Source organism: Anabas testudineus, chromosome 22 (assembly GCF_900324465.2).
Source record: "Anabas testudineus chromosome 22, fAnaTes1.2, whole genome shotgun sequence".
NCBI classification, from domain to species: domain Eukaryota; kingdom Metazoa; phylum Chordata; class Actinopteri; order Anabantiformes; family Anabantidae; genus Anabas; species Anabas testudineus.
Genome location: NC_046630.1, coordinates 20,898,046 through 20,922,403, shown reverse-complemented (window position 1 = coordinate 20,922,403; position 24,358 = coordinate 20,898,046). Strand labels below are relative to the sequence as shown.

The window sequence follows — 24,358 nt, the reverse complement described above, 5'->3', positions numbered from 1 at the left end:
GTTCTTTCACGTTTTGAATGTAAAATTATGCTAATACTATCATTTATGGCACCAGAGGTTTATGAAATATAAAGCTCAATAAACAAGTACCAGAAAAATACTCAACTACAAGCAGAGATATTCCTTATTTTTCTACTCAACAGTACAACCTGTTACAAACTAACAAACGGAAGAGGGGAAACGAGTACAAACAAAAAGGTATTTATTAACAAAAGGGAGAAAGGGGACAAAAGGAACCACCACACTACCACAAAACAAGATAACAGAAACAAACTCACGAACAAGAAATACAAAGTAGCAACAAAAACTACGTACTACTGTGGACAAAACTATCAGACAAACTACATGTACAAAGTAACAAACAAATCACTGCGGAAGGCAGGCTGGACAGAAACAAACATACAAAACTAACAGGACAAAGTAACAACAAAAAATGCACTGCAAAAGGCAGGCAACTTACAAACAAACTCACAAACGAAACCAGGGTCAAACAAAGTGCAGTCCGGGGTGAAACAAACAAGTCCAGAGTATCCAAAAAGAGTGACTAACTGACAAACTAGTGGTGAGGATCTATAAACAGTGTGCAACAAACCAGCAAAAAAACGGACCACTGAGGGGTGCTTATAAAACAAAGGGATGCACAGGTTAAACAAGTCAGTAATTAGTCCGGCGAGTGGAGGAAGAGGAAGTCCATATATGGTGTGGCAGCAGAGTGAGCACACTGACAGGGGCAAAGGGAGGAATTGTAGTAACCATTAAATGTTACTTAAAATAGTACTGACCCACTCTTCTCCTCTCTCATCTCCTCCATTCCTCCGTCATTAACTTTCTGTCTTCTCTCTCTTTTAGTTGTGTTTCCTCCTCTCTGTCTCCCTCTCTGTACTCAAAGTTTGACTATGAGTACAGAGACTATGACTCACTGTCATAGTTTGTTCTGTGGTTAATCATGTGTATGTGTTCTGTCACAAAGCTGACAAAAAAAATGATGCTGAAATGAATGAAACTTTGAACTTGAAGCTTTTTCTGTTCATAGGGACTAACATTGTCTAGATTGTGTGGAACTGGCATTCCACTATGTACGTCAAACACATCAATCTGGCATAGTAATGGGCCACGTCTTCTTCATCTTTTTAAATGCATTCGGTCCAATTAGCTAGCTCTAGCCTTACCTATTTGCAATACTGCCATGAAATTGTCCGGTCTAGTGTTCAAATCAGCATGATTGTAGGGTAGAGGGTTCCCCTTATTATTGTTTGTGTTCTAATCGCAATGGAGTACACACGATCAACTCCTACTACCTGTTCCTTTAATCCATCTAACTCTATACCATTGCACATACTATATATCTATGGTGTAGCCCCCGAATGCCTCTCTCAAACTTGGTTCCTTTCACTTTTGGGTGTGATGACTTTTAGGACTTTTAAAACATCAGTAGAAATACATACCTCCATCATAGGCATCTAGTTGTCTAGGACTGTCTAAACTTCCAACCCCCATGAACTTTACTTTTTTACCACAAAGATTTCTGATACTTTGAATTATTTGTTTCTATTAATATATATCTTATTATTATTATTATTAGTAGTAGTAGTAGTAGTAGTAGTAGTAGTAGTATTATTTCTAGTTCGAACTTTATTTAACTTATCACCAGTAGATATGACATTCACCCTGCTAACTGGTCCATTCAGCAACACTTTTTCTGTTGGCACTGTTGTTGTTACTACTATTCAATTCAATTCAATTCAATTCAATTTTATTTGTAGAGCGCTTTTTACAATTGACATTGTCACAAAGCAGCTTTACACAACCAAAGAACAGTACATGAACAGTGAATGTGTAAGAATCATAATAATCAGATTGTCCCTGATGAGCAAGCCGAGGGCGACAGTGGCAAGGAAAAACTCCCTGAGAAGGCAACAGGAAGAAACCTTGAGAGGAACCAGACTCCACAGGGAACCCATCCTCAAATGGGTGATTATATGCTGTGTAGGCAGCAGGCAGTCCAGTATAACAGTTAATGTCTTTTAAGTTAATATGGAGTCCAGTTAGTTATTGCAGGCAGACTAGTTCCATTCCTTGACTATCGAGCGTTGAGTCGAGACCTCCAAGAAACAGCTTCCGACATCCGCCGAGGCCGGGACCGACATCATAGTAGCTTGTGACCAATCCAGTCTCCAAACGCATCCCATAGGGCAAACGGTGGATCCAGGCGACGAGATCTCCAGCCAGAAGTTGGGCGTCAGGACGAGTCAGACAGGTCCAGAGGGCAAAGGGTGGAATGACGTGTAGCTCGACAGAGAGACAGGAAGAGGGAAAAGAGAGAGGGAGAGGGAAAGAGAGAGAAGAGGAGAGATTGCAGTTATTTGTATTCACAGTCAGATAAAGTTTGAGGTGAATGTATATTTAGTATAGTGCAGCAGGGACTCCGGCAGGACTAATTATGACAGCCTAACTAAAAGGGTGGGTTCAGAAGGAAACACAGAGATGAGGGCTCACTGGGATGTAGAGCAACCAATCACTTCACCATCAACAAACCTGAGTGATCAGTGAGAGTTGGGAAGACAGCATCTAAACATACCAGTTCACCATAATGCTCTACGTCCATGAGTCCTTCCCAAATCTATTTACTCAAATGCTTGACTAAATAAATAGGTTTTCAGCCTAGACTTAAACACTGAGACTGTGTCTGAGTCCCGAACGCTATTTGGAAGGCTATTCCATAACTTTGGGGCTTTGTAAGAAAAGGCTCTGCCCCCAGCTGTAGTTTTTAGGATACGAGGCACTGACAGGCAGCTAGCATCCTCTGATCGAAGTAGGCGTGGTGGATCATAAGACACTAGCAATTCCCTTAGATACTGTGGCGCAAGACCATTTAATGCTTTAAATGTCAAAAGTAGTATTTTAAAATCAATGCGAAATTTCACGGGGAGCCAATGAAGTGTAGATAAGATAGGTGTGATGTGCTCGTATCTTCTGGTTCTAGTGAGGACTCTCGCTGCTGCATTCTGAACTAACTGAAGCTTGTTTATGCACCTGGTTGAACAGCCAGACAGTAAGGCATTACAGTAGTCCAACCTAGAGGTGATGAAAGCATGGACTAATTTTTCTGCATCATTTAGTGACAAAATATTCCTTATTTTGGCAATATTTCTGAGGTGAAAGAAAGCTGTCCTGGTGATATTATCTACATGAGCTTCAAATGAAAGACTGGAATCTAGAATCACACCAAGGTCTTTCACTGTTGCACTAGATGTAACAGAAAGGCCATGTAGAGTTACGGCGTGATCTAAAATCTTGCTTCTAGCTGCAGATGATCCTATAACTAGTACTTCTGTCTTATCAGGATTTAGCATCCAGTCTCGTATATCCTTTAAATGGTAAATGGTCCGCACTTATATAGCGCTTTTCTACCTAGCAGGCACTCAAAGCGCTTTACACTGCATCTCATTCACCCATTCACACGCACAAGCACACACACATTCACACACCGATGGCAGAGCTGCTATGCAGCTGACCTGACTCACCGGGGGGCAACTAGGGGTTCAGTATCTTGCCCAAGGACACTTTGGCATGTGACGTGGCAGCCAGGAATCGAACCACCAATCCTATGATTGGCAGTCAACTGCTCTACCTATTGAGCCACAGCCACCCCCTTAGAAAGGCCACCTTTACACATTGCTCAACTTTATTAAGCTGTTTGATCTCATCTGGTTTTGATGAAACATATAACTGTGTGTCGTCAGCATAACAATGAAAGTTAATACCATGCTTATGGATGATGTTGCCCAGAGGAAGCATGTAGAGGGAAAAAACGCTGCACTGAGGTCGAGTAGCACAAGCATAGAGACACTACCCTGATCAGAGGCCAATAGGAGGTCATTTACTACTTTAACAAGTGCCGTCTCTGTGCTGTGATGAGGCCTAAATCCTGACTGATAGAGTTTGTGTATGTTATTTCTATGAAGATACGAGGATAGCTGCCCAGCTACTATCTTTTCGAGAATCTTTGAGATAAAGGGGAGGTTTGATATCGGCCTGTAATTGGACAGCTGACAGGGGTCGATATCTGGTTTCTTGATTAGCGGTTTAATAACTGCTAATTTAAAACACTTTGGGACATACCCACAGCTGAGTGAGGAATTTATGATTGTCAGCAGGGGTTCTATTATTTCTGGCACTATCTGTTTTAGAAAGTGTGTCGGTATAGGGTCTAATGTACAGGTTGAAGATTTTGCAGAAGAGATGAGTGAAATTAGTTCATTCTCTTCAAGGGGAGTAAAGTAATCTAGGTACTGATCTGCTGTGGTTAGCTCGTCACCTGCGTCAACTAATTGTCTGGTTTTAAAGCTTGAATTTTATGCCTTATATTTACAATTTTGTAATTGAAAAAGTTCATGAAGTCCTCACTACTGCACAACGTTGTTGTGGAGATATCTGCAGTGGTCTTCTTTCTAGTTAATTTGGCTACTGTATTAAATAAAAATCTAGGGTTATTTTTGTTGTTTTCTATAAGAGTGGAGAGATACGTTGATCTAGCTGCACTAAGAGCTTTTTTATAGTTCAGGATGCTCTCCTTCCAAGCTATCTGAAATACTAACAATTTAGTTTGGCGCCATTTATGTTCTAACTTTCAAGCAGTCCGTTTTAAGGCGCGCGTGTCATCGTTATACCAGGGAGCAAGTTTCTTATCTCTAATGACTTTTCTTTTAACTGGACTAGCTCTGTAGGGTCAGACGGTGATCCAATCAAAGTTGATAACTCTGGGAGATTACTGATAATGCTCTGCGCTGTAGTTGATGTAAATGTACGTTTAATGCTGAGTATACATTATTAATATGACACACTGTAGTTGAAACAAGATAGTGGTCTGAGATAACTTCAGACAGTGGGAGCGTAAGTAAATTTCTTATACTTAAACCGAAGGATATTATTAAATCTAACGTGTGACCCGCTTTATGAGTGGGTCCTACTACACACTGATCTACTCCTAGTGAGTCCAATATGGACATAAATGCTGTTCTCAGAGGGTCTTCTGGATTCTCAAAGTGAATATTAAAATCTCCAGCAATTAACGCTTTGTCTACAGAAACAACTAGGTTAGAAAGGAAATCTGCAAATTCACAAAGAAATTCAGAGTAGGGCCCTGGGGGTCTGTAAATGATAATTAGCGGGATCGGCTGAGCAGACTTTATATTTGTATCTATACTTATGTTACTATAAAGACATTCAATACTACCACTACTACTACTACTACTACTACTACTACTACTACTACTTTCCACATTTTTTTTACTTTTATATTTTTGTCTATTTCTATTTTACTTTTTATCTTTTATTCTCTTAGAACATTTCTTTGATTCCTCAACTCTTTAATGTGTTGCACAGAGGTATTTAATCCTGTAGTCTTCTCACACAGACTATGAACTGAAAAGGAAACCTTGTTTCCCTGTGGTTCCAGACCACTTTTATACTTAAGGTTCCAAACCTTAAGTTTAATATAAGTTATCTTTCAACCTATTCTTTTAACTTTTAACCTCATCACCACTATTTTCACAATGATTGATGATGTTTAACAAGAAAAGAATTCTTGCAGCCAGCTGACACTCATTACTTTTTTACATTTTACAGGCAAATTATGGTGCTGAAATACACACAAACTTATGAGGATGGAAGTCCATGCTAATTTATTCCATTCATGTCAAGGCACTTTACTGTGTAAGGTTTAAGACCTTAAGAAGAGTATAATTGTACAGACCATTACATAGAAAACCGAACAATAAGCTTTAGGCAACAGTGGGGAGGAAAAACTCCCTTATGTCCTAAAAATCGCAGAGACACTAAGTCTGAGGTTCCTTACTCTAAACAAAATAACCTCTGTCTTGAGTGAATTTAGGAGACGTAAATTGACGGTTTGACTGTTTAGTAATTATTCGCACATGCTAAATAAATATAGAGAGTTCCACTTCTGACTTTCTAATTATGATTACAGTTTATTATATAGTTCCTTCTTTGCCAAATCCCTTAAAAAAAGAAATAACTTAGTTGTTTAAGTAGCTAAACTGAATTGAATCCTCTACACACACTGAGTCAGACAGCCATAGGGGCTACATTTAGTGTATGCTATTTTGTCATGTATTGACAGGAAATACAGATTTTCAAAATCTATAACACAACTATATAACAAAACTAACAAAACTATAATGCAGTCCATTGAGTATTGTGTTTCTCTGTAATTGCAGTTATGAACTTCAACGCACCCTCTTTGCAGCCTTTAAAAAATGCAACTCCTTGACATAACATCTCCATTGACTTTCTATTTAAACTACAAATTTCAACTTGTCACATATTCAAGTTTAATTTTATATCAACAGAAAAGAATTGCTTCAGAAAGTATTCTCACCCCTTGCTTCTGACACAGGGCAAAACTTGTGTTAATGACACTGTGCATTGTTTAGTCAAGGGTAGTCAGCTAAATGTAGATTTTTTTTTTTTCCCAGACAGGAGGGTTAAGGTTAAGATCAAACAGGAGTGGGGGTGTAGTGGTTAGCACTGTCAAGAATCCACGGGGTCAAAAGAGTGCCTTTCTGTGTTGAGTTTGCATGTTATCTGTGGGTTCTCTCCAGGTACTCCAACTTCGTCCCAGCTCCAAAGACATGCATGTTAGGTTAATTGGTGACCCTAGATTGCCCATAGGTGTGAATGGTTGTCTGTCTCCGTATGTTGGCCCTGTGGATGGCGACCTGTCCAGGGTGTACCCTGCCTCTCGCCCAACGATAGCTGGGATAGGCTCCAGCATGCTTGTGACCCTTAAGACAGGAGCTATCAACACCTACACCAAGGATAAAGAGGCAATTGTACCTTATATGCAACATGATAGAAAAACACCTGATGCAAAAGGATTTGTGGTAGGCTGCCTTCCTTCATAGTTGTCCAAATTGCAATATCATTGACGCTGTTAAGGCTTGATCACCCATATGTGTATGTAGAGCCTGTGAATCTTCATAGACAAATAGTATGTGTGTGGTTGGTTGTGTCATTATAGTGGTCATTAGAATGTACTATGCATTTTAACTTTGAGCTAATAAAGATGTGTTGCTGTTCAAAACATTGACAAAAAGACAAGCTTTCCCTTTATCATTTAACAAACAAGCTTTTATTAAAAATACAACTACAACATCCTTGATGTTTTAGATATACTTAGCAATCTTTTCAGCATCCTATGATCACACCTTATCAATTCAAGGATATATATCAAAAGCACATACTGACTTTGCAGTCAGCAGGAGCATTTTTGCTTGATTTTATTCCATCTCCATTATGCGAACAGACTGGTTGACCACATTTAGGGAGAGTGGGGTCACAGTTTTGGTCAGGATGGCCGTGGTACCGGGGTTATATTTGTACTGTCTCTCTCTGGAAGAAAAAACACACAGCAAAAAACAAATGTGAAAATTAATGTGTTTCACTTTGCTGGCTATGTATTTTAAAGAACCACAAGTAAACCTGCAGTCTTAGAGCAGAGAGTTCTGCTTGGAAACTATGGAGCCTGATTACTAAGTGATTTATAAGTGAGGAGAAGAAATTTTAATTTAATTCTGGATTTTACAGAATATAATTATACAAAATGTGATATAGAAAACCCAACAATCCCATTTGAGCAAGCTTTAGGCAACAGTGGAGAGGAAAAACTCCTTTAGAGGAAGAAACCTCCAGCAGAACCAGGCTCAAAGTGGGCTGACTGGAAAGAGGAGAGAGAAAAGAACAGCAGGACATAAAACACAACAGCAAGCAGCAAGAACATTGGGCAGGTCAACTGGATTCTGGAGATGTACAGCTCCAGGCCGAGGATACCTGCAGAAAAGTACAGAGAGAGGGAGACAGAGAGGAGGAAACACAACTACAGGAGAGAGAAGACACAAAGTGAAACAAACATGCAATGGTGGCATTTGAAAGGATATAGGAGAAAGGAGAGAGGAGAGGAGCTCAGTTTGTCAATAGAGATCCCCCAGCAGTTTTGGAGATAATATAAAAGAGGACAGACTGAGGTGGTTTGGACACGTTCAGAGGAAAGATCGAGAATGTATGAGTAAATGAGCAGGAGGTCTAGAGGAAGACTAAAGAAGAGATTTATGGATGTAGTGAAAATGGAGATGAAGTTAGTTGGTGTGAGAGAAGAGGATGCAGAGGATAGGGTTAAATGGAGCCAGAGAATTCGCTGTGCGGACCCCTGAAAGGGAACAGTAGAAAAGAAAAGAAAAGAAAAGTAGAAGAAGACAGACAGACATTTCCAAAATTCTGTTTTCACTTTATTATTATGGAGCACTGAGAGCAGATCATGAGAAATACATTCATTTAAACAACTGTGGTTGCAGGCTGCAACAACACAAATTTGAAAAAATAGTGTCTTTCTGAAAGCATTCTCTGAGTTGTTATCCTCTGATCTACACATAACTAACACCTTACCTTTTTCCCTTCATTGTAGGCTTATCATAGCCTCGCAAGTACTCCACTCCAGCCTCAGTGATAACACACAGGTCCACGTTGCTGCCTGAACCCAGGTCACAGAAAATTCCTGCAGCAATGGCATCTCTTACAAGCTGTTTTGCCTCCTCCAGCTGAAAGGAGAAAGGAACATCTGAAAACTTAAGTAACTATAATGCCATTGACAGCAGCAGCAGATTTTATTTAAGGAAACACTGATTCACAGTTCATGTCTCTTAACAGGTAATTTTAGTCACATGTGTATATATATAATATATATACAAGATTTAAAATACTTTACTAATCCCAGAGGGAAATTGTAAAGTTTAGTGGCCAAAGGTAGAAGGGATCTCCTGTGGCATTCTGTAGCGCACTTAATGTTGATCAGTCTCTGGCTGAACGTGCTCCTCTTCCCAGCCAGTACACTGTGTAGTGGGTGAGAGAGATTGTCCAGGACTGAGAGTAGACAGCTCAGCTACAACATGTAGAAGGTCCAGCTCCACCCCAAGAACAGAGCCAGTCCTTCTGATCAGTTTGTTCAGCCTGTTAGTGTGTCTCCCACCACATCATCCATGCCATCACAAACTCATATAACATTCACAGCATGGTGCTGCAGACAGTGAAGTACCAAGTCTTTTTTGTATAGTGTTGATAAATTCTTTGTCCGGTCCAGTTTGTTGTCCAAGTACACTCCCAGGTATTTGTACTCGGATACAACCTTAAACTCCTCCCCCATGTATAAAGAGAGGGGTGACAGGACTCCCCTATTTCCTGAAGTCTGTTACTAGCTTCTTTGTTTTACTTATGTTGAGACAAAGATGGTTTAGTCCACACCAGTTCACAAAACTGTCCACCACTCCCTGATACTCATCTCCACCCTGGATACATCTTCCAACTGCAGAGTCATCAGAGAACCTCTGAAGATAGCATGAATCTGAGTTGTACTTGAAGTCTGAGGTATAAAGGGTAAAGAGGAAGGGAGACAGAACTGTGCTCTGTGGAGCACCTGTGCTACAAACCACACAGTGTCAGACACACAGTTCAGCAGGTGGACGTACTGGTGGTTGGTGAGGTAGTGTCAACAGAAGAGTGTCAAACTGCATTTTTTGAATTTCTCTCCCAGCAGTGCAGGTTGGGTGGTGTTGAATGCACTGGAGAAATCAAAAAACAATCCTCACTAAGGCCCCCGAGAGTTTGCATGTATCTACTCTAAGACACCACAGGACTGCCTTCAGGTCAGTCATAATATAATTTAGTGGTCCTTTGTGTAACAGAGAAGCCCACTCTATGTAATCCTACATACTTCTCCTTCTTCTTATTATTATTATTCAACTCAAAATGTTGCTGCAAAACACGTCCAGCAGTCAAACCCAGACACTGGGTGCAGTTCAATTAGTAATGGTGTGCTATGATTGTTTGCAAAAAGCTTGTTTACAGTACCTATTAAAAGTATTCGCCCCCTTGGATCTTTCATCCTTTCATTGACACTATAAATCAGTTATGGTCAATCAAAGTTGGTGACTGGTGACTGAAAAAAAACTTGAAAACTTGTATACTTTTTATAGGCACTGTATGTTAGCATCTCTGTGCTATGTAACACACAGCTGAATCCAACCGTTTGATCAAGATCAATGTCGTGTTAATGAGCTCTGTCAAACTACTAACACACTCTTAGTTACTGGGGGCAGTTGTGTTTCAACAGAGGGGGTTTACCCAACAACCATAGGGTTGGGGGTTTGATTCCCAGCTCTTCCCATCTGTACATGTCAAAGTGTCCTTGCTCAATTATACAACTTTAGTAGAAGGCCAGTGTACAGGAATTTTAGTGAACATGATAAAAAAAAAAGCTCACATTAATGGCCTTGCAACATTCAAAATAAAAGCCTTCCCTATTACATTCCTACCAAATAAAAGCATATAATGGTGAATTAATTGCAAAAATGCTGAATTTAATTAAATTACTGCCCAGAACACAGATAATGGCCTCACGTACTCAGATCCAGTGTTTGACCCTTCCTGAGCAGAGGCCCACGATCACAAAGACAACTGGACTTCTTTCTTGTTAGGCCTAAACTATTAATCATGGCAAGTCCAGTTTCCATGACTCAACTTTCAGATATTTTTGTAATCAACAACCTTTGTACAGCATCTGTTAAATCAATCTGACTTCAAAGAATGCTTGAAATGCAATTGTCCTAAATCACAATAAAGTCAGTTAGTAAGCTATGCATTGCATTCTGGAATTGATAGGGCATCAGAAGCCTGTAAAAGCATTACACTTGACTGTTCTGTTAAGGTGTAAGGTTAATTTAGTATGTCTTCGACTGGGAACTTGAAGTATTAAAGTCTTGGATCTTTATCAACTCGATAAAACTTTGCACATCATAGTCAACAGAGATTCTGCCTCACATCACATACAGACTAGCCTGTTTTTCAGTGTGACCTTTCTTTGTGACCCTTCAACCCCAAAATGCAACTCACAGTTAACTATTTGATGTAATTGTGAGGAATATTCTCCACATTTAGATAAGAAAGTACTAACAAATATTTGAAAGAAGTAACATTCTGTAGCGTTAAGATAAATAAGAGAAAACAATATCACCTCCATATTTGGTTTGAATCTGTCTTCAAAGACAGAGACAGCAGCTGCAGCACCGGAACCTGAAACCAGAGTCAAACTTTCTTTTTATTAATTGACTCAAGACTTGTCCTAAATGAAACAGTTCTCATCAAGCAGTAATAATAATAATCAATACAATTTGTAGGCTCAAAATACCAAATTTGTTAAAGTTGATTTGTACACGTTTTTTCTTCACATACATAAATGTGCAGAACATGAACAATTACCCATGGTAAGGAAAGGCAGTTTGTCATAAGAGCCATGTGGATAAACGCTGTACAGGTGAGCTCCATTCACATCGACTCCTCCAACAATTAGAGATGCACCAACATGACCCTGATATCTTAAAAAACAGACATACATCATTATGAGTGTTGATTACATTAACTTTTTACTTTCAGTCAGAGGATGTTGAATGTGTCTACAATTGTTACAAATCTTTTCATACTGACTTGATTCAGCAGAACAGTAAGACAAAACATTTTATAGTTAATTTATTGTTATCTCACAGAAACTTACAATCAAAACTCGATTTACACTTTTCCATACTCTGTTGTAAAGACTGTTCTCAGATTTAAACATAGCACAATAAAAGCCTTTTGTCTTAATGGGTGGAAAAGTGCAGGTCAGGCTAAACCCATATTTTCTAATTGTAATGGATGATGTGTTTCAATATTTTCTTAGAGGGTTCATGATTTTGTGATGCTGTTGAACTAAGTGAATGTTTGACATATCAATAGAAAATTAGTAGAATAGATTAAGCTGCCAAAGCTTTCCCAGGTGTTGAAAACGTGTATAAAAACGTGTCTTCTAACAAGAAAACTGATCCTGATCCTAAACACCAGCAAGACAAAGGAGCTGGTTCTTGACTTCAGAAGGTGCCCTCCCCCACACTCACCGGTGAACATCCAGGGCTCAAACATTGAGACTGTGGACACATTTAAATACCTGGGTGTTCACCTTAACAACAAACTGGACTGGTCTAGCAACATGGACGCTCTGTACAAGAAGGGACCATAGTCGCCTTCACCTGCTGAGGAGACTGAGGTCTTTTGGTGTGTGCAGACAGCTGCTAAGGACTTTTTATGACACTGTGGTGGCCTCAGTAGTCATTTATGGAGTTGTGTGCTGGGTAGGGGGCAGTACAGGCAGAGACAGGAAGAGACTTAACAAACTGGTTAAGAAAGCCGGCTCTGTCCTGGGCTGCACACTGGAGTCCATCGAGGAGGTGGCGGACAGGAGGATGTTGGCTAAACTAACATCCATCATGGATAACCCCTCCCACCCCCTGCAGCAAACTGTAGAGGCTCTGACCAGCTCCTTCAGGATGAGACTGTTACACCCACAGTGCAAGAAGGAGCGCTACCGCGACTTTACAACACAGTACTACAGTGACACACTGTGTACCTACACAGTGTATTTCATTCGTTGTTGTTGTTGTTTCTGTCGTTTGTTTTTATACTGGTGTTAACTTTATTTTTGGTTATATTATCGTTGTTTGGTGTGTAATTAATTAATTAATTTAATTGTCTTGTAATTTATTAGATTTTTTTCTGGTGTTGTTAATATTGATGTTGTCCACTCTATACTGCTTTTCTATACTGTCCTATTTAATGTCACCTTGCTGCTGTAGACAAAAGAATTTCCCAATCGTGGGATGAATAAAATCTATCTATCTATCTATCTATCTATCTATCTATCTAAAAGTTCAAGCTTCAAATTTTGAAGCCAGTATGGAGACATGTATGTGAGCATTTAAAAACAAAAATGCTTAGCATTACACCATTAATGATTTGAGTATTTTACAACTTGGTCAACTTCACCCTTACCTGAACAGCATCTGTTTCAACTGTCGAGTTACCATGGCAACGAGGGGAGGTCGCCCAGTGTTGAGAGTGTGCAGTTCCACATTGGATGCCATAATCTGTGTTGTGATTTCTGCATCTGCAGCCACACCAGCGCCACAGCAACTAGAGAACATGTAAGACACCATGTAACACTTGAATAAACATGATCAAAGCATTACAGCTTGGCCTTAGTAACTTGAAGCTGTTTAATTTTCTGATATATTTTTCTAAATGGTAAAAAAAGTAACAAATTCTAAAAATCCTGTAGTGAGATTAAAGGGTTGTGCAAGCTTATTTTTATTTTGGTAACATTATATATTATATCGCGATATTATACATTATGTTTATTATTAGTTTATTAGTTATTAGTAGAGTTGTCTGTTTTTTATGTACTTACAGTATTGTTATCCATTATCCATGATGTTATCAACTTCTTTATATACATACTTTCTGTATATCTATTATTGATTTGCTTGCATCTCTCTTCTCGATATTTTCTGTCTGCTGTATATGTCCCAGATTATATTAAAATTGCATGTGTGCAGCCCCTTTTGAAAAAACCTGCACAAGATCCCTCTCTCCTTGAAAACTACAGACCAATCTCCAAACTACCTTTCATATCCAAGATTTTAGAAAAGTATTTGTCTAAACACAACATTTTTGACCAATTCCAATCCGTGTTTTGCAAACATCACAGCACAGAGACCGTGCTACTAAAAGTGACTAATGATATTCTGTCTCCGCTGTGTCTCATTAATTAGACTTTAATACTCAGATGTGTCATCGGCTTAAAATTGTAGCGACAAAAATATTGGTTAGTTATTATTAGTTATTATTTGCATTACCTTTTCTGATTTCTGATTTTTAAAAATATTAATCCTTAATCCAGATTATAATTATATCAATTTCTAGAAATGATTTATTTTTCTAAGGTATAAAGAAAGTTGTTCACAGCTGTTTGTACACCTGTGATGGTCTACTCCTACTGCTGCTCGTTCACCAGGATGAAACGGCACATTCTACAAGGAATTACATGGCAGAGTTGCTATGGAGCTGACCTGACTCAACAGGGGCAACATGGGGTTCAGTATCTTGCCCAAGGACACTTTGGCATGTGACATGGCAGCTGGGAATCAAACCACCAATCGATGGTGATTGGCAGACAACTGTTCTACCTATTGAGCCACAGCCAACCCGAAAGTGCAGGGCACTTTTTGACCTCTTTCATGTCGAGATACTCTCTGGGCACCATGACAATGTCTGGAGAGCTTTTCGACTGGAGAAAGACAGGGTGCGGCACGTAGACAGGTTGTTAAACAGGTCACCCCCAGCTCCAAACCATCCCTGAGTTCCAATCACTGTAGGGATTATGTTTTTGAAGCCATGTGACTCTGAGGATTAGGGGAAGTCGGGGCGGATCATGATGATTTTCTTTAGACAACTGGACAGGCAAAGTTAGTCTGGAACATGGAAGGAATTGAATGATTGTCTAAGGGAGTTACTTGAACCAGTGATTGTAGGGCTTCAGTCTAGAGGCCCATTTGTTGAACCAAAGCTTCATTGGGCAGCATTTGTCTGCAAACCCCAAGATGAGTGGTTTGATTCCTGGTTCCTCCTGGCTACTTGCTGAGATGTCCTTGGACAAGACACCAAGACCCCGTAGTGGCACCCACATACTGTCTGGCAGCTGTCCAACAGCAATTTCCCCAAGGGGATCAATACAGTATTTATTATTATTGATGAATTCTGTGTCTGTGCCAGAATCAATGAAAGCAGAAATGCTTTTCAAATTGTAGGGAATTGTAGGTGAACTGGAGTCAGAAACTAAACTCAACGACCTGCACAACCACAATACAGGCACAGACTCTCTTTGGAGCATATGTTGCTTTCTTTGCGGGTGAGACCTGTTCTAGTCTATCGGCATTGGTTCTGGGGAGGGCAGATGGGGAGTCGACTTAGTTGCGACTTCTAATGTCCAATCGGGGACCAAAAAACTACATAGCAACAGGTGTGCAGTTTGATTGCAATTTCATTGTACTGTTGTACCAAGTGTGACTGTCCATTGACAATAAAGCTTTATCTTATCTTGATCCAGATGAGTTTGGGTTACATGCTCACTTCGACGACCTCCCTGATCTAAATGTGATAATCATCTAGCTGTCTCTGATTTTTTTCTGGTCAAAAACTTTAATGTATTCTTTAGAGGTTTTAGAGGTACTTTGGTAGGTTCTGACTGGAAAACAGAGAGCTGCATAGAACAGGAAAAGGTTAAAGGATGACAGGCATAGCATTCGGGCGGAGCGACCAAGGGCTCGTAACTTTGAGCTAAGAGGGAGATGACGGGCTGAACTGTGTATGCAGAGGGTGACTGAGCAGGAGAGGGAGGTGCAGGTTGGGGAAAGGTCGAGGTTATATGTGACTCTAAAGGTCTCAAAGACTCAATTGCTTTTGCTTTTTAAATGATGACAACAAAATGTAAGAGTTGGCAGATGTTGGCAAGGGAGTGAGTTTGCAGCATCACAAGCTTGAAGGATTAGAACTCTCATTCACAACTCAACATTTCAAAACACCAATGTTATTAAAGGTTACAATACTCTCGTCCCAGTTCAAGGTACATCTACAGGTCCTAATCAATCGTATAATAGAAGTGGACAAACTATTTACAATTTTGTTAAAGATCAAAATTTGTTAGAAATTTGGAAGCACTTATTCTAGTAAATTTCAGACATATTCATGCATGAACTATTTTCTAATTTCAGTTAGGTTATTCTTAAAGAGAGAGGGGGGGAGAAGTCCGCTTGGAATTAATAACTGGTAGAAAAAAACGTTACTCACTAGATTTTTGGAGCAATGTAGTGAATCTTCATGCAATTTTTGTCAGCCACCACCATATCATCTGTAGCCCTGGTGTCAGCTCCCAAGATCACACCATCCTGATAGACAGGGCAGGAAATAGTCAGCAATCGGGGGGATGTGCAGTTACTTTCTAAACACTAAAATCTTCCTTTATGCACATGGCTTCTGTCCGTTTATATGTCTGTCACCGAAAACACTAAAGATGATTCTCACCTTGTAAATAATTCCAGCGATGGTTGTTCCTGTCTTTCTGGCACTCGGAGCTTTATAGCTGAGCTCTGACAAACTGGATTCCAACACTTCATTCCTGAAATGATAAATTAGCATTAATAACTGTTAAGGATAAGGCTCGCAATTCTCTATATTTGTTTGACTAAAACATGACATTCTTCTCTATTTGCTGTAACATCTGTGAATCCAAACCTAATTTAACCTGTCTGTACCCTTTAAACAAGACAAGGGATGTTCACAACTGATTTAGATTAACTTCTTAAATGTCTCCATTAACATACAGTACCTTCAGAAACATTAAGACACTCTATTTTATACAAAGTGCTATAAAGTAGACCTATTAAAAAACAGCCATGAAAACAGCAAGCATGTCAGTCATATTCATTTTAGTTCAAATCATTCAACCCTAAAAATCGATGCTGTCATTTTCTATTGACTTCAGGTGGTATTGTGGACATCTCTGTGTCTGAGAGTCATGATTATATTCAGACTTTATACTTGCTGTTACTTAAACACATAAAGACATTATTATTTCTCATTCAAAGAGTTCATCAGATCTAAGTAAGTAACCAAAATGGGTCAAGAATAGAAAATCTGATTATTTGATTTTTACCAATATATATAATAATGAATACTTTATTGATCCCCTTGGGGAAATTGTGGGTGGACAGCTGCTAGACAGTATGTCAGCGCTACACTACGGGGTTTCGGTGTCTTATCCAAGGACACCTTAGCAAGTAGCCAGGAGGAACCGGGAATCAGACCACTCACCCTGGGGTTAGTAGGTGACTGCTCTACCACCTGAGCTACTGCCGCCCCAAAACATGGAAAAACATCAGATTCAGGTGCACCACCATGCAGAAGACTGCAATGTAAGCCAACATGTAGATCTATTATCTGGCAACAAGTGAATTTTAACAGGGTGGGTGTCGAGGATGATTGACAAGATAGATGGAACATTCTGTTAGGCATTCATAAAGAAATAAGTAGTTCAGCAGAAGCAGGTAAGTCATGAAGACTAAAAAGTTGCGCATAGGCTTACATTAGCTAACTACATTACATTTAACTGTAATTCTTCATCGTTTTCCTGCAAAATGTCTTGATAAACTCTGGAATTCAGTTTTCCATCAATGACAACAATCCGTCCAGGCCCTGAGGCAGCAAAGCAGCCCCAAACCATGATGCTTCCTCTGCCATGTTTTACAGTGGGGATGAGGTGTGCTGTGCCTTTTTTTCTCCACACATAGTGTTGTGTCTTTTTTTCCAAACAACTCAATTTTGGTTTCATCTGTCCACAGAATATTTTGTCAGTAGTGCTGGTGCAATGGCTTCCTCCGTGGTGTCCTCCCATGTACTCCATTCTTGTTTGATGGTTTCCTTATTGTAGATGTGTCAACAAAAATGTTAGCATGTGCCAGAGATTTCTGTAAGTCTTTAGCTGACACTCTAGGATTCTTCTTTACCTCATTCAGCATTCTGCGCTGTGCTCTTGCAGTCATCTTTACAGGACGACCACACCTAGGGAGAATAGCAACAGTGCTGAACTTTCTCCATTTGTAGACAGTCTGTCTTACCGTGGACACATGAACATCAAGGCGTTTGGAGATACTTTTGTAACCCTTTCCGGCTTCATGCAAGTCAACAGTTCTTGATCGTAGGTCTTCTGAGAGCTCTTTTCTGCGAGGCATGGTTCACATCAGGCAGTGCTTCTTGAAACCAGTAAACCCAAAACTGGTGTGTGTTTTTAAAGAGCAGGACAGCTTTCAGCAACACATCCAATGTCATCACACTGATAGGTTGGCTCACTCCTGGCTCCAATTAGCTCTTGGTGAAGTCATTAGGCTAGGGGTTCACATACTTTTTCCACCTTGCACTATGAATGTTTACATGTTAGGTTCAATAAAAACATGAAAACATATAATGTTTGTGCACTATTATTTTAAGCAGACTGTGTTTTTCTATTGTTGTGACTTGAAGATCAGAGCACATTTTATGACCAATTCATGCAAAGGTCCATGTTCTCAAAGGGTTCACACACTTTTTCTTGCTTCTGCATTTCCACTTTTTGGTGGCATGGTGAACTATGATAGCAAACAGTGATTTTTGGAAGTAGTGATTTTGTAGTGCCTGTCTGAAGGCTTGAAGATTGCAGGATCCAATATTTTGTTTTGACCTTGTCTGATGTATACAGAGAGTTCTCCATGTTGCCATGTCTCCATGATGTTTTTGTTCTTTTATAGCAAGGACTGTAGAAGATGATATAGTATAAGTCTGCAACTTCACTCTAAAGAAAATTATTCTGAAATGTTTGACAAAAGCTTTTAACCGACTGGTGCCCATCTTTACTTTTGAGAGACTGAACTAATCCTGTAGGTGTGAAAGCAACCTAAGATTATCTTTTTACACCCAATCATGTTACTGACCTGTTGCCAATAAACTAATTTTAAGTAGCTGCAATATGTTCTTCTAGCCCTTTCTTATTAGTAGCACTTACTTTTACAGTCTTTTGTTGACTCCATCCCAACTTTATTAGATGTTTTTTTAAAGATACATTGGAGTTTATGAGATTTGCAAATCATAGCATTCTGTGTTAATGTAGATTTTACACAGCATCCTAACTTTTTTAGAATTCAGGTTGTTCTTGTTTTGTAAAAAATAATCTTTGTCTTAGTTTTAGATGGTTACTCTGCTGATTAAATTGTCACAGATGAATAATGAACATGTTTTATCAGTTTTGGTATTCATTCTTTTTTCATTCTTTTTTTTTTTTTTTTTTTTTTTAGTTAAAAATCCAATGATGTTGATGTTTCCCAACATTTTCTTGGCATAGCTTAGTGTCAATATTGTAACCATAACCGACAAGTTTGATAAAAAGTTAATTGTGAGACTGTACAAGTCTATGTCCATCCCACTTAGATTTCTGTCACAGTGATGTCCAGTACCCTGCAGATCAGTTTCTACACCTTCCTCACAGGTAAGGGTGCTATGGCCTTAACCCATAACTTCATGTGAAATAACCGCGAGCAGAAAACAATGCATAAATAATTGTGTTCACGTTTATACGGTTTATACGTTTAACAGTAGCAAATGTTGTAGAGCAGTAACAAATGCTTGGTATCCCTTCTTCCTTCTTCTGGCCTTTAAAAATCCCCTTTTCACCCATCCCACCCACCCAAAATGTCATGTTTAACTAATTCTCAGTGAATAAATGTATAAAATGTTAAATCTAGGAGTGCAGTTTCACAGGCACCTGCACTACTCCATTGCCAAACTAGAAGACGCAGACCCAGATGCTTTATTTTTTCACATTTTTGATAACACAAAATAGGTCAACAATTAAATTTTGTTGCCATAAGGGTTTCATGTTGATGAAGATATGAACACAAATTGTTATGCATTGTCTTCTATCTAAGTTATAGGTTTAGGTCATAGGACCCTTACCTGTCTGTCATGGACAAAGGCAGGCAGGTGAGGGAGATGTGTGGAAACTGCTCTACAGGGCATTGGATTTGCTGCAACAGAAATCTAAGGAGTATGTACAAGGCCAATTAATTAAATAACTTTTTAATTAAACTTGTCAGTTATAGTTACAATATTGGCATTTAACACCACATAGAATATGTAAATTGACACTGTTAGATTTTTACTCTAAAAGAAAAGAAAATGATATTGTTGCCTTACTGCATAAAATACTCAATATCCCTGCCCCTTTTATAAAGAAGGTGATGAATCAGAGGGGCCTAGCTCCATTGTAAAGCATGCATCTCCACTATCTAGAAATGTAGCCAAGTTTATTAGATGACCTAAACCTTGACATCTCGGTGTGGAGCCCAGGACACAGAGTCTTACAGACTTCTCTGCAGTTTAACACTCAATCCATAGCTTACGCTTACATCGCGTAAGCTGGAAAAGAGGTGGCGTTCCACTGATTTAGATGAATCTTGCCTAGCCTGGAAACACAGGTTGATAATATATAAAAACAAGTCCTCTGTAAAGCTAGAACAACTTATTGTTTCTCATTATTAGAGGCAAATAAGAACAACCCAGCTTTTTTTTCTGGAAACTAGCTAGGTGAACAAGCTCAAAGTCACACAACAAACTTCTCTCTATATTCGTCTTGTTAGATCTAAGTGTTGCATTAAACACTATAGACTATAGCATCAACCAACTTCTACAGAGTTTCCGCTAACGTACAGACACTCTCACATTATCCTGAAGAATTTTTAATATGTTTGGGAAGCTGGCCAGGCCCTGATGCAGTAAAGCACGCCCAAATCATGATGTTTCCTCCATCATAGTTTACAACTGGGACAATGTTTTCATGACGATATGCAGTGCCCTTTGCCAGGTGTTTAATACGAGTGCTAACAGACTTGGCATGGGCATTCATTATCTGACCCGTAAAAAAAAAGATCAGCTTGTTTCATATCCTTATTCATAGCAGTAGTTTCCAACGCTTGTCCTCAAGGTGGACTGTTCTGCTCGTTTTCCAACTGCCCCTGTTCCCCTCAGTGCGGATTACCTGGATCAGGTGTTTTCAGCCAATCACAAACTGATTGGAAAACAAGCAGGAGAGTGGGCCTAATGTCACCTGTTATTAAAACTGTTTCTGTTAAAATCCCCTTGACAAACACAGCTTCTTACTTCTGTTTAATGTGAACACTTCTACTTATCTGTCCAACCTGAATCCTATCTATAAGGGGTTGGCAGTTAGCTCAGTTAGTAGAACAGTCACCTATGAACCTCAAGAGTGTCCGATATGTGGCACAATTTTGTGGGAATGGGATTCAAAGCCTGAAGCCTAAAATAATTGGCTATAGCCTCAAGTCACATGTTTGGGGCCATGTTGATGGCAGATGAGAGGGGAATTTCGTGGAACTAGACATGAAATTGTGAAAATAGGTCAGGTTAGGTGCTGTCAGGGGAGGGGTGCTGGCCAACCAAGTAGTGTATTTAAAGGGTGTTCACAGCCAGGTTTTTAGACATTTATCCAGATGTGTCTAAGTATATTGACCTTTTTGTAAAAACATGTTGCTGCCTCTTTGCCCGTTTTTTATGGAGAACTCCTTCAACATTGACAGGGAAGATTATTAGGAAGAAAGACTTAACTGAATCGGCCCAAGTAAAAGGAAAACTATGACACCACACTGAAATGTGGCTTGGAAAGCAGCATTTGTTTTGGTTTTTGTAGGGTGGTTTGGACAAATGTGTGGCTATTCTGTTTATCTAAAGCATGCTACAGCTTTTTTTATTCAAAATCTGCTTGTATACCTAATGTTGTTTGTTTGCATTCATTATAAAATTCTATGAAACCTTTTTAACATGCATATAGAAATGTGATATTCATGTGTGGAATTCCAGTTTCTGGAAAAATATGTTTTCTTATTTCCTCGAGTTTCACTCTGTATACGTCTGAAGGATACATCTCAATAAAGAAGGATAGTTGTTATTGTTGAAGACTTAATCTGTCTGCATAGCTGTGCTCAGGCCTAGCAATGACGGCAGAACAGCATACTATACATTTAACAGGGAAATTTAACTTCTATTTTATTTGCTGATTAAAGAATGTTTTGTACTCAATATGCTTAACTGGACTATCTGTAAATAAATTAAAATAACCATGGAGTCAGACAGTGAGGCTTTCAAACAAAATGTACAACCTAAAATAAATGACAGACAAGACGGCAATGTTGTGTAAAGCAACATAATAGGAACACCAAAGTAATGCTGAGATTAGCATATAAGATAAAGAGTAATTTCTAAAATGTATAAACTCTGTATGAACAATAAAGATCACCTGAACAATACAGATCACAGCTTTTATGAAACAGCTAGGATGCCATTTCCTCCCATGCACCATTTTCTCTTTAGTAACAATGCAGAATGTCCTTACCTGCGGCTGTTTTCAAAGCAGAAACCTCCAGTCTGCATTTCACAAGACTTCAACCTGTGGAGCATCTTCTGTGTGCAAAAAAGGTGAAGATAAAGTTGAGAACTGGTTCAGAATAATAACCTTTTTGAAAAAGCCTTGTTGGACTATGTGTCAGCGCTTTTTTACTTTTACTTTCACTTCAACACAAGCCAAGCCTCCCAGATGCCCACTGTAAAAAATATCCACCTTAACTTTGACATTAATGAAGTTAATGTGGAACAGCTTTATTCATATTGAGTATGAAGCCGTAATTTCTCACCAAAAGAAAGACAAGGAACATTTTTTTTGTTTTGTTTTACTATAATACTTTCATCTAAAAATATGTTTCCAAAAAGCCCATCTAATGTGGAACAAAAACACATATTTTTACTAAAGAAAGAAAAAAAAAAACATGTATTATTTTTGGAAAAAAGTTATTTGTATGTAAGGACCAGCCATTATGTCAGTTGCTTAAATAAAGATAAAATTTAAATCAAATATGGGCCAGTAAAATGAACCGCTTAATTATATGTACTGATATTTCTTGCAGCATAGGAAATCTGAGACTTAACAGGTCGGCGTGTGGCATGTGGCAATGAACAAACTTCAACTAAGTGGTTTCTCTCTCTTTTTTCTTTTTTTTTTCTATGTAGATTAAGGGTTTCTTATTGATGATATGATTTATTATTTCTAATAATTTATTCTAGTTTCCGAAAGTATTCCCTCTACTTTTTGCATAATCTACATGTGGCGGAACAGTTATTACGCTCAAATCATAACTAGAAATAATAGGATCAAACTTGCCTGCTTTTTATGTGTGGAGTTTCCATGTTCATGCCTTGTAGTCAATTTTCCTTGCTTAGCCCAAAGACATGCATGTTAGGTTTACTTGTGATTCTAAATTGCGCATGTGAATGGTTGTTTTTCTGGCTGGATATGTCTCTAACTAATCCAAAATGCTGCAGCCAGAGGTCTTGCTGGAATTTGCAAGCGATAATATTTTCCCTATATTAGATTCTCTCTTTGGGCTTCCTGTAAAATCCAGAATAGAATTTAAAAAACGTCTCCTCACATATAAAGCACTTAATAATCAAACTCCATCATATCATTAAACCACATTTTTCTCTCTTACTCTCTCTCTCTTTTCACTCACCCCAACCAGTAGAGGTAGATGACAGTACACCTTAAGCATGATTGTGCTGAGGGCTTCATTTATTAAAGGGAGTTCTTCCTCTCTCTGGTTTTAAATATAATTGTAAACACAGTTATATTTAGTAAAGTCTAAACCTTACGCCTTGAGATGACTTTTGTTGTGATTTGGTGCTGTATAAATAAACTGAATTGAGTTTAAAATCTAAATTTAATATAAGTTGTCAGAGAGTGAATGGCACTCCACGTATATAACACAACAAAAGATGGGTGGAGTTTGGAAAGAAGAATCGAATGTGCTTCTTTACCACACCCAATATAAAGAGTAGACAAATTGGGAATGTTAGAGATGTGGCTACAAGACATTTTGAGACAATGTTATTGTTATGATAATAATTGAAAGATGAGTATTTATTGACTTATTTACTTAATGACTGCTTGGAAAAAAAGGTAATCTCAAGGAGAAAATAGCCCTGCAAGGTCTTTTTGTTTACTACTTCCGTTTTCCTCTCCTTTTTTGTTATGCTCATTGTAGATGTTAAAAAAAATCTAGCCACAGGGGTTGCAAGCCAGTGACTTCTGTGCCAGTCCCAATCCCGGATAAATACAGAGGGTGCGTCAGGAAGGGCATCCTGCGTAAAAATTGCCAAAATAACCATGCGAATCATCAATAAGACTTTCATACTAGATCGGTCGAGGCCCGGGTTAACAATGACCACCACCGATACTGTTAACCTACAGGGTGCTGGTGGAAATTTGACTACTGTTGGTCGAAGAAAGAGGGGAGACAGAAGGGTTTGTGGTCAGAGAGAGAAGAGGAAAGGCAGGAACATAGATCTGAGAATAGGGACTCTTAACGTTGGCACGATGACAGGGAAAGGCAGAGAGCTGGCTGACATGATGGAGAGAAGGAAGGTAGATGTTCTGTGTGTGCAGGAGACAAGGTGGAAGGCCCGTAGTATTGGAGGAGGATACAAACTGTTCTACCATGATGTGGATAGAAAGAGAAACGGGGTAGGAGTGATCCTGAAGGGGGAGTTTGTGAACAATGTCCTAGAGGTGAAAAGAGTCTCGGACAGGGTGATGAGCCTAAAGCTAGAAATTGAAGGGGTGATGGTGAATGTAGTCAGTGGGTATGCTGTTGGGTATGAAATCCTTGAAAAAGTAGTTTCTAAGCAATTATGTGACTACTTGTGCAGGATAATTTATATGATGATTTCCGGTCAGGATTTAGAGTACAATACCGACGTACATTACTACCGA

At 39.0% G+C, this 24,358-nt stretch overlaps 1 protein-coding gene across 1 annotated transcript; it reads right to left on the bottom strand.

The window, feature by feature from the left end:
- Positions 1-7,130: 7,130 nt before the first annotated feature.
- psmb10 (proteasome 20S subunit beta 10) lies at positions 7,131-22,115 on the bottom strand. Its single transcript, XM_026339983.1, has 8 exons — positions 21,929-22,115; positions 16,018-16,111; positions 15,784-15,881; positions 12,931-13,071; positions 11,329-11,444; positions 11,084-11,142; positions 8,464-8,615; positions 7,131-7,413 (listed from the first exon to the last, which is right to left on the bottom strand). Exons 1-8 carry the CDS (start codon positions 21,991-21,993, stop codon positions 7,302-7,304), a joined length of 837 nt encoding a protein of 278 aa, XP_026195768.1. The 5' UTR covers positions 21,994-22,115; the 3' UTR covers positions 7,131-7,301.
- Positions 22,116-24,358: the final 2,243 nt, after the last annotated feature.

Excerpts from the sequence above, each read along its gene's own strand:
- psmb10 (XM_026339983.1), bottom strand. The coding sequence starts at position 21,993 with ATGCTCCACAGGTTGAAGTCTTGTGAAATGCAGACTGGAGGTTTCTGC. Across the intron at positions 16,112-21,928 it reads TGCTTTGAAAACAGCCGCAG|GAATGAAGTGTTGGAATCCA; the intron begins GTAAGGACATTC and ends TTATCATTTCAG. Across the intron at positions 13,072-15,783 it reads TACATTGCTCCAAAAATCTA|TTGCTGTGGCGCTGGTGTGG; the intron begins GTGAGTAACGTT and ends CATGTTCTCTAG.